Here is an 11,303-nt window from a genome sequence, read left to right as displayed (position 1 = left end):
TATTCAATTAAAATCACACTCAGACGTTTCCGTCGTCTGGTTCGTGGGTGTGACATTTCAAAACATTAGTTTTCATCCAAATAGATCTTCAGCCACCGCCTCATCTCTCCAGCGACTGAAAACTTCCTTTGCATCTCTTTGCTACTTCGATGGTCGTTACCATCGCTTAACCACCGACCAACTACACTAACCCTTTTTTCTCATAAAGTCGGCTTTAGGTATTGAGGGGGTGTTTAGATTAGTTTTTTTAACTTATTGCTTATTGTTTATTTTTGATGGGAATAAGCAATAAGCAATAAGCAATAAGCATGGAGATGGATGCTTATTAAACAGATTTTATCTAAACACTCAAATGAACTTATTGTGGGAATAAATAAGAATTTTTTTTTTCCTATCCATAACACCCCTTCCTCCCCCTCTTCAGCTTCGGCTAAAACCCTTCAAAATCATCGACTTTCTCCACCGCTTTTGTTTCTGGGTATTTCTACAATGTTCGATTGAAGCTTTTTAATTTTGGGGAGGGTACGTTGAAATTACAAAGAGTTCGAGACTGGGTTTTAATTTTCTAAGGGTTCTACAGTTCGATTCAGTGTGTCTAACAAATCTTACGCTTTCTAGTGTCTCCGTTTGTCGATTACAGAACCAAAACGCTAACTGCACAATTGGTGGCGCTCAGCAGCGACGGTGCTAATCTCCGAAGGGTGCAGCGACGGTGTTCTACCCTGAGGCTTCACTCTTGAGAGCTTTCATCTTGACAACGCCTTATGTTCCAACAATTTGCGAGCATGTGTGAGAAATCGGAGGAAATACGCACCCAACTTCTCACCACCATCATCGACTTCGTTATTACCCTATTTAGTTCTTAAAATCAACCCTCTGAGGATTTTGAATCAGGTGATTATCTTTCAAATTGGTGCTTGGTTCTTACATTTTTATTGTTATTTGAAGGTTTGATACAATTCTGAATAAGGTCTGATGCAATTCTGCTTTCAAAACCCGAACGTGTAATTTCTTTTAGGCAACCACTTATGAAACCAAAACCTATCAAATGTTCTTTGTCAGGAAGAGAAAGATTACCCATTTTTGCAGAAATATCTACAATTGCTTACCAATTTCACTATATCTTGAAATCTAAATTCTTTTTAGTTTCTATTTTCAGGTTATGTGAGGAAGATGACTCATCGTATAACAGGAATACAATTCAGTTATACGCACCCAGTTGGTTTTGAGATTTCAAAGTCAGTTTAATGTTGCACACCATCTGTCTGATAAAATGCTTAAATCAGATTCTTGAATTACTCACACAATACCCATCATGTTGCATCTCAATTAACACCATGTACAAATGTCATACCATTTAAGGTATCTGATATGACCAGTACCAATTAACTTCAAGCATAATTGATCTGTACTGTGTAGGATCCAATTCCAATATGATTCATAGCAACTATCAACCCTCTAACAATGAAAGATTTTTATAATATTTTTTTTAATTATCTACTTATTTTTTTATTTCATCATGCAAACAGTTGACAAGTACATTTTATTATTTTATATTAATTTTTTTATACAAAATGTAACATCCTTTTTAACAAAGTGACTGCATAGCTAGAATCTCATATGTAGACAGAATAGTGATTGGATGCATTCTCCTTCCAGAATTGAGGTACATACTATTACTCTAATACTCTTTACTTCTTGCCAATCACCTCAAGAATCACTGATTCCAATGTTCTATTTTTCTAGAGACGGATTACAGTTGATGTATCGAATGGCTATCATGAGATGTGGATAAAAACGCATTTTTGGTAAAAGATTTCTCATTTCCCATTTTAGTTTATAATATATATTTATTTAAAGTTGTATTATAGCTAGCTAGAACCCTTTATTTATTTATTTTTTTTGCGAGTTTGTTTACTTATATTATATATGTCTTTATTTGTTTTATTTAGCTCATCCTATAAATAAGTGATGTCCCTTGAAATCCTATACAAAGTTTTGTTTTAATTCAATTTTTCATGCACGATGCTAATTCTCACAGTTTTTACTATGAAGGTTTTTGTCATAGCATAGGAGTACCCTTTTACTCAAGTTGCATCAGATAAGTATCATATCAGTGAACTTCACCATTTTTACCAAGCTAGGCAATATACATTACTTTTTACCCACAATAGCAACCAAAGCAACTTATTTCTTTCTACTGGTATAAGCAAGTATCTAACCTGTTGAAAATGCACTTATATGGGTATTAATATTATATTATTAGTATTAGACGACAAGAAACAAGGTAGGAACAAACATAGATGGTAAGGTAACAATCCTAACCATTTGTCCCCTCTATATGTACTCCATTATCATTTCTTTTACCTATGGACAAAATGTGAAGGGCAATAATTACCCTTCTCCTTCCAATTCTGTAAATCATCCGTCAATCGATACATTGCTTTGTCGATAACTGCCTCCCATCGCTCTACCGCCTGACTACATTTTTAAATGACTATAGTAGCATGCCTGATCTACAACTTGGTATTCAGGTAATTTCATTTGCTATGAAACTAAATAGAGAAAATAGTAAAAAGATAAAACTATTGTATAATATAAATATATAATGTTTTTTTTTTTTTTTTTTTTTTTTTTTTTTGGAGTGTTGGGGAATCATGACTATAGGGGAAATGTCTTTACACAACTGACCCTGCCCTTAAATAAAGGGATAGCAATTGAGGTATTTTATTTTATTTTTTCATTTAAAAAAAAGAGTCTGTATTTTTTATATTACTAATATTATTAGTATTTTGGAAAGATGGTATCTTTCCGAATTGCCCAAAGATTGTGGCATTCAGAGAACAAGCTTTTCCACTCATTCGATGTTATCAGCATTGTCATTACCCTGTTGGTGAGTTTCTATATATTATGCTATCTATTCAAATTAGTTTTTTTATTTTTTTATTTTTTTTTTCTAGTTATTTTTTGTGGGTTCTACTCTTTTTGCAGCCACATCAGAACTCTCTTATCTTACATGCATTTATGGACCTATTTTGTGACCATGGGACCATGGATAAAATCAAGACAATAATTATCGCAATATTAAAAATTATTCTATTCATATGAATGTAATATAAATTTGCATAATCACCTGCTAAATATTTTTTACATAATCTTTTAGGTATTTGAGACTAAACCAAGCAAGAATATACTTACATGTGTGGTGATTTTCCTTGTGGTATATGATAATCCCCAACTAATCCTAGAGTGCTTTTATTTGATTTGCTTTATTAGAATCATTCTGTTATCTATTGGGCTTTAGGGGTAGAATGGTCTTTTTGGTATTATGATTGTTATTGGCTGTTTTGTTAGTGGGAACAGCACCTGATTAGGTTGTTATTCCTTTTGTCTCTAGTCTTTAGTGATAGTATATATAGTCCTTATGTTCTAGGAAGTAGGCAGCTGAGAATTAATCTGTAAAGAACTTTGTTCTTCTTGGAGAGACCATTTCTCTCGAATGAATGGAAATCTATCTTTAATTTACTGGTATTATTGAGTGGTTTTGTTCCTGTGAATCTGTTAGAATGCCTGGGGTATATGATAGATTTAACAAGGATCTATCAAATGGTATCAAAACTGTTGATGCTGGGGAGGAAATAACAGCAATGAGGATAATCAAAACAGATTTGCTAGAGATTAAGAAACTGATGGAGATGCATCGTCAGAACCAGATAAAGAGAGAAGAGACAGAAGCTAAAATAGCAAAAATGAAAAAATATTACTACTCAGAGGAAGGAATGGAGGCTGAGAAGGCTAAATGGAGACAAATTTATTACTCAACCTTGAAGGAGAAGGAGAAAGTAGTCCATGAAGAGGAGGAAGAGGAATCATTGGAAGTTGCTGAGTTGGAATCAGATGATGAAGTTAATGAGTGGAAATCGGAACCTGTGATGGAACCTCAGCTTCCACCACTGCTGTCGGCTCCACAACTTTCTCCACCACCTTCACCATCGCTGTTTACACCAGCTCTAGGGTTCGAAAAGAGAAACGAGGCTACGATGCTGTTCATGGAAAGCCCTAATCAGAGTGTCAGGAAGCTGGAAATGCCTTTGTTCGACGATCACAGACCACCATTGCCGCCTCCGCCGCCCTATCCTCCACTGCCGCTGCTGTCAAATTTCACACTACTGCTGACACCACCGTCGTCGCCACTGCCATCTCTAGTAACACCACCGCCTCTAGGAGGCAAGAACAGGAGCAATAGTAAGATCTTGAACATAAGAAGCTCAAATCGGGAAGTTAGGAAGCGGGAGATCGCCTTGTTCGATGGTTACAGACCTCCGCCGCTGCCATTGACGTCTCCACCACCACTGCTTCTGCCAACCTCACCGTCGCAAATTCATCCATGCCCTCCCCAGACGCTGTTGTCACCGCCACCGGCTCCACCACCATTTTTGGAATGTCAATCAAATGGTGAAGGAACGATTGGATTAACGTTGAACCAGAAAGAATCGAAAGAAGCAATGGAGCAGGCGATGAACCCAAAGAGCAAACCACCACCGTTATCACTACTGTTACCGCCAAAAATTGAAACGAAGGGGGGAAGGATGAATTTGATTTCAAACCAGGAAGAACCGGTTTGGAGTTGTCTTCGGAAGCAGATGGCGCATTCTTCTAGGTAACGGAATACCAACGTTGTCTCCTTAAGTTGACGGCTCCGTTAAAGTACACATCAGAGCTTGTAACCCTAGGTCACTTCAAAAGTGGGCTTAGGAAAAGTGTTACTGCGGAAACAAAAGTGTTGGGCCTGCATGATCTGGACCAGAACGGGACAATTAAATTAGAGGAAAAACAAAGCCCACATATGAATATATCGACAGTAGAAATACGGGTAGCCCCACCACCAACGTCAGTTTCTTCAACTCTTACTGGACCTCGACTCATCCTCCACAACGCCGATCAATCGCCAATCCGGGATGGCAACCTCGACGACATCTCTCTATGGCTCAATAATCAGTTTATTCCGGCACAGATCGTATTGTTTCCATCTGCAACTCAGTTATTGGCTTTGTTTATCAGGCGAGGTGTGAACTTGCTATGGAAAACAATGAGTGATGGCAACGGGACTGACTCTTCTTATTTCAACAACATTGTGACAACCCGATATTTCAACTCTTGTAATGACCTAATAGGTCAAGTATTGTAACCACTTATGAGTAATAAAATGTATAAATAAGTTCTACTTAATTTCTTTCTATGATTTAATGTCTTTGAACCATGATCGTACGTAAAAAGATCACCCAAATCCGACTTCAGATAGCGAAGTTATGAATTTTCAAAGAAATTCCTTAAACACGATGGATTGATATTAAATAATAAAAACAATAATAAAAATAATTTCGGAATTTGCCAACGGAATCTAAACGAAAGTTGTAGATCGTAGTCTCACCTACACGGGGATATAAAGAACGTCGAAAACGGAGTTCGTATGAAAGAGATATGAATTTTTGAAGTTTGATAAATAATTTAAATATAAATTTTATTAAAAATTCGGTATTATCCGAGGGAGGAGTCAGCCTAGGGCCGAGGTACGCACCGCGTACGCTCGAACGCCCCGCGTACTCGAATGAAGGGTCTCGGATCGTCCACGTCGCCCTATGCGAAGCTACCGACCCGTCCCATCCGACCCGCCCCATCCGACCCGTCCCGTCCGATGTGCGTAAGCGATGACGCACGGGTACGCGCTGCGTACTCCCGTACGCCCCGCGTTCGGAGGCGGTTCAGCAACCCTATAAAAGGGATGCGAGCCTTTCCGAAAATGTTGTTCATTTCCTCTCTTTCTCTCCTGATCTTGCCTCGATTTCCGTGCCCGTTCAAACCCGAAGCTCTGGTCTTTTTTGCTCAAGTCCCGAGGGTCGATTTTACTCCCGAGATTCCCGAGAATCCAAAGAAAAATCCGTTTCGCGAGACGAAACTCTGCCCGGTTTTCGAGCTCGCTATCTTCGAATTTCCAAGTGAGTTTCATACCCCTTAATCAACTGTTTTAATTATTCTAAATACTTTTAAATGCTTTATTGGGGGGGGGGGGGGGGGGGGATACAAGTTAAACACTTATAGTTATTGTTTCGGTCACATGTGACGGCATTAATCACATGTGATTAATAACTAAGAAACCAATGATTTTATCACTGTTCAAACTGTTTTACTTCAAAATGTTTTACAAACTCTTTTACTTATCAAAGGTTTTATTGAAAACTTTGTTTTACTACTTATAAATTTGCATGCCTATATATGTATAGCTGTATAAATAATGTTTAAAGGGCTTAGGAAAGCCACCTATCCTATTTCCTTTTCCTCGATTTGGATGTGGTCTGGTGGAATTTCGGGTGACTATCCGAGGGTCGTTTCAATATTAGTTATATGTCGTATATACGTGTATAGACATAAAGGTATTTCCATATACATGCTTATCAAACACATCATTAGTAAGTTACCATCGGGGTAACACGGGATCATACTACAACGTTTTCTAGATCAACGAGTCAGTTCATTCATGAGTCAATATTCATTACTAAGAGAACATATACAACGATACTAGAACAAGTAATATTATATTACATACACACGAATACTTTAACAATTGTGATCCACTGTATGGGTTCATGTCTTAATTGTCATGACCCGGGTTGTAGCCAGAGTCTCTTGGAGGGAGAGCGTTGAGTTTGCGTATAGATCTATACTGGATTGACTATCCTACACCTTTCTGTTAGCTACAGTGGGACCGGCAAGTCTACGGGTGCCAAACGTCATAACCTATTTTTCGACTAAACGTTGTCGATGTTACCAGTCAATAGTATGGTGCAACTTATCACACGATACCTTAATATAAACCCGGTTTAAGGTAGTTAGTACCACAGTAGTTCATATAAAACGAAACTACCGTACTACAATAATTTACCCATTACATTTTGGTGATAGCCTCACCTAAACTTAAATGTACAAACTATATTTTGTTAAATGATAGTTACACTTGGGAAATTTCACACTTTTACATCAAACAAGCATACAAACTGTTAAGCCTTGGTAAAGGGCTACTTTTATACTTTAAACAGAAAATATAGGTTTTTCTGAGAGATTCAAACGTTTACAAACACTTACATGCATTTACAACTCATACTTGCAACAGGTTCAAAATGTTTGTGATAAACGAACCTCGACACTAAAATACTTATGAACTCACCAGCTTAATGCTGACAAACTCTTTCAAAATAACTTGTATTCTCAGGTCATCAGTAGACAGGTACCGATGCTAGCTTTTGAGAAGATGGAGCGCATTCAAGTCTCATCATACTATTTTGATATACATTATATTTTTGGTGTCTAAAACTGTACGGAACACACTTGTATTAAAATGTTTATATTTAATGCAATGGATGATGTTGTTTGCTTATTTACAATTACTGTGTTGTGATACTACACATGACGTCCTCCGCCCCAGAATGTTTCCGCCATTCTTGGTTTTGGGGTGTGACAGATTGGTATCAGAGCATTGTTTATAGTGAAGCAAGTATATCAACCCATAAAAGATATACTAAACTATAAACCCATTTGGGATTAAAACACTCTGACCTAGAGTTTATACTTTAAATAGTAAATTAAGTATACTAGTCTGCATTCATGCTAAAACTGGTGTCACAACGACAAAAACAAAAGTATTACGATTGTTAAATATCACAGGTAAGCTAGGGGATGTATGGTCAGTCCTGGGAATGGCATAGCCTGATCAACTATGTTGGTCCGAGGAGTGATTAGCATATGCCCTAGAATAGTTGTGATGTGTTAACAAGTCTAAAAACTTACCAACAATGCCACAAAAGATCAGTGGAACTTAAACTTAAAATACTATAGGCGTATTTTGTGCTATTAACTACATACATACTATATCTTTATACCTTTCTTCTCACGTAAATTTAAATGGCTGGATTTCGTCACGACGACCCGTACTTTCCAAATGAAGGCAACATAGGAAGGCTCGAAGCAGAGTCAGACGATGAACACCAAATTCCGTTAGATGATCATCAAGCTGAAGGCTTCTCAGATAGATCAGACTCTGAGCCCGAAGTCAACAACCTACCACTCGTAGGTCAACCCCCGAACAACAACCCTCGACCAGCTTTTCCAGATCCTACTCCCCTATGGGCAAACCACTTGAACCGTTGGAGTGAAGAATAGGGTCAACCCTTACCGTACTTTGGGGACCGAAGCTTTCACAACGTCAGCAATGGTGGCTCTGCTGACCGAGCCCTGCTTGTCATTATCCGCAGGATAGCTCGTAATGTCGAGCAAGGTAGAGCATCCATCGACCGGGTCATGGAAATTGATGCCAACTCAGGTGTCAACACAGTCCGCATCCGCCGTCTTGAAGAAGACATGGAACGGACCCGGAGAACCAATGGAACCCTACAGCAACATCTGGTTGCCTCTCAAGCTGAAGTCATGGAACTCCGAACTCGCCAAAGTGCTCATGAGCAACACCTTCAAGAGATGGACCGTCAATTGAGAGACCTTAGGGTTCTCCTAAGGAATATTCGTCGCCGTTAGATGATGCCTAGTACATCATTATCTTTTGGGTTAAAGATTTGCCTTTAACATATATGCTCTAAGTAGCACTTGTATGTAAAATATTCCTAACTCTCAGTACTCTAATTAGGAATCTAAGAACTGTCAAACTTTTCTATGTGGTATGATGTAAGACCTACTATTAGGTCAATTTTCATCAAACTCATTACATCAGTAATACCAGTATTATTGAAATCTATCTAAATTGTGGGAAAAATCTATACACTTGTGTTTTCCTACTACTATTTTGTTGTGATTTCAAACACTCATACAACTGTTGGGCTATGGTTATTTAGTCCATGTATCACTCTCACGTTGCTTACAAATTGATTCTTACCATTTTCTTACCTTTATAAACTTATAGCTGAAGGATGCCTCCTCGCAAATCTCCCAGGAATAATCCTACACCACCACCTCCACCGCCTCCGGTCATCGATACTGCAGCCCTAAATGCTGCCGTAGCTGCAGCAGTGGCAACTGCCATGGCTCAGTATCACTCTTCTGATGCCAGTAGAGGTGGAACCCCTGTGGAATCAATTCCGGTTGAAACCCTTGTGCGCTCGAGAGAGTGCTCTTACAAGGATTTCACCAACTGCAAGCCGAAGTCCTTTCACGGGACCGGCGGAGTCATTGCTCTCTCGCAATGGTTCGAGAAGACTGAAGCGGTCTTCGAAATATGTTCATGCCCTGCTGCGAGCAAAGTGAAATACGCCGCATGCACTTTTGAAGGAAAGGCCCTAACGTGGTGGAACGGCCACGTTAAATCTCTAACTCTTGTCGTAGCCAACGACATAGGCTGGGAAACGATGAAAGACCTCATGATTGAGGAATATTGCCCGAGGGGCGAGATCCAGAAACTAGAGCAGGAACTGTGGAGCCTGACCATGAAGGGCACCAATATTGTTGCTTACACCACCAGATTCAGCGAACTGGTGGCCCTCTGCCCCAACATGGTTCCCACTGAAGGGAAAAAGATCGAAAGGTACATATGGGGGCTTGTACCTCCGTATCAGGGGAATGTCCTAGCATCAAACCCCGCTACCTTCGACAGTGCCAAACGGTTGGCACAACGACTCATTGACCATGGAGTCAAAACCCCCGAAATTACAACCACCCTAGCCATCCCGGAACTCTCCAAACCCGCTGATACGAAACGGAAATACTGGGATGAAAAGAAGAAGCAACAGACGGCCAGGAAGCAGCAAATTGTGGCGATACATGCCGCAATAACCCCTGCTGCTACAACTACTCCGGTGGGTGGGTATGCTGGAAGATCACCCAAGTGCAACAAATGCAACTACCACCACAATGGCCCCTACCAGGAAATGCAGTGCTCTAACTGCCACAGGAGAGGACACACAGTCCGTTTCTGTAAATCTCAGGCGAGACCGATCGCCCAAGTCCCCGGCTCTAGCGCGAGCCCGACATGCTATGGATGTGGCGAAGCAGGCCACTATAAAAGGGACTGCCCCAAGACGAAAAATGCCGGCGGAACAGGGAGGGTACTAGCGATAGGCCACGGAGAGGCAGTAGCTGACCCGACAGTAGTGACTGGTACGTTCCTCCTCGATGACTCCTATGCATGCATTCTATTCGATAGTGGAGCGGAGCGAAGCTTCGTAAACCATAAATTCACTCACATGCTTGCTCAACCACCACATGCACTCAAAGAACTATTCACGGTGGAAATGGCTAACGGAAAAACTGAAAGTACGAGTAGCATATACCTAGGTTGTACCCTAACTCTAGATAACCATTCATTCCAAATCGACCTCATGCCAGTCTCAATAAAAAGTTTTGACGTTATCATTGGCATGGATTGGTTAAGCCTTCATCGCGCCGACATCATGTGCTATGAGAAAGCAGTCCGTTTAAACCTCCCGTCAAATGAAACTCTTATAGTCTACAGCGACAAACCTGGTACGAGTCTTCGCATTATATCAAGTATTCAAGCACAGAAATATCTGCGCAAAGAATACCATGCATTCCTTGCTCACATCGTCGACACAAGCCTTGAAACGAAAGAACTAAAGAACATCCCGGTAGTGAGCGACTTTCCCGACATTTTTCCAGAAGAACTACCCGGGTTACCTCCGCAACGACAGGTCGAGTTCAGAATCGACTTGGTCCCAGGAGCTACTCCGGTAGCCAAGTCGCCCTACCGTTTAGCACCAGCTGAGATGCAGGAACTCTCTGGTCAACTTAACGAACTGCTCAGCAAAGGCTTTATAAGACCAAGTTTCTCACCTTGGGGAGCACCGGTCTTGTTCGTTAAGAAGAAAGATGGATCATTCCGTATGTGTATTGACTACAGGGAACTCAACAAACTGACGGTCAAGAATCGTTACCCGCTGCCTCGCATAGACGACCTATTCGACCAACTGCAAGGGGCGAACTATTTTTCCAAGATTGATCTGAGGTCCGGATATCACTAGTTACGAGTACTAGAGGAGGATGTTCCAAAGACAGCCTTCCGAACCCGTTACGGACACTACGAGTTCGTGGTGATGTCATTCGGATTGACCAATGCGCCAGCAGTCTTCATGGATCTGATGAATAGAGTATGCCGACCTTATTTGGATCAGTTCGTCATCGTTTTCATTGACGACATCCTGATCTACTCCCGAAGTAAGAAAGAGCATGGTGATCACCTGCGACAAGTTCTAGAGACGTTACGAAAAGAGAAGCTTTATGCGAAGTTC

General features: G+C 40.4%; 1 protein-coding gene across 8 annotated transcripts; it reads left to right on the top strand.

The window, feature by feature from the left end:
- The first annotated feature begins 405 nt into the window (after positions 1–405).
- LOC145031006 (uncharacterized) lies at positions 406–7,401 on the top strand. 8 transcript variants are annotated; one of them, XM_078979439.1, is made up of 7 exons: positions 406–522; positions 619–894; positions 1,160–1,666; positions 1,747–2,534; positions 2,646–2,722; positions 2,801–2,893; positions 2,992–6,043. In XM_078979439.1, the coding sequence occupies exon 7, from the start codon at positions 3,567–3,569 to the stop codon at positions 4,662–4,664; it is 1,098 nt and encodes a 365-aa protein (XP_078835565.1). In that variant the 5' UTR covers positions 406–522; positions 619–894; positions 1,160–1,666; positions 1,747–2,534; positions 2,646–2,722; positions 2,801–2,893; positions 2,992–3,566; the 3' UTR covers positions 4,665–6,043. The 8 variants fall into 8 exon arrangements, 7 of the variants coding, with proteins under 7 accessions (XP_078835565.1, XP_078835566.1, XP_078835561.1 ...); XM_078979440.1 differs by having other exon boundaries at positions 417–522; positions 641–894; XM_078979435.1 differs by having other exon boundaries at positions 417–894; positions 1,747–1,808; positions 2,056–2,534.
- The last annotated feature ends 3,902 nt before the right edge of the window (positions 7,402–11,303 follow it).

This window comes from Lactuca saligna, chromosome 2 (genome assembly GCF_052625555.1).
Source record: "Lactuca saligna cultivar CGN05327 chromosome 2, ASM5262555v1, whole genome shotgun sequence".
Lineage (NCBI taxonomy): Eukaryota > Viridiplantae > Streptophyta > Magnoliopsida > Asterales > Asteraceae > Lactuca > Lactuca saligna.
Note: the sequence above shows the minus strand (reverse complement) of the source record. Positions and strands in the feature narration are given on the sequence as shown.

Bases quoted from the DNA above. Each gene is read 5' to 3' on its own strand.
- LOC145031006 (XM_078979439.1), top strand. From the start codon at position 3,567: ATGCCTGGGGTATATGATAGATTTAACAAGGATCTATCAAATGGTATC.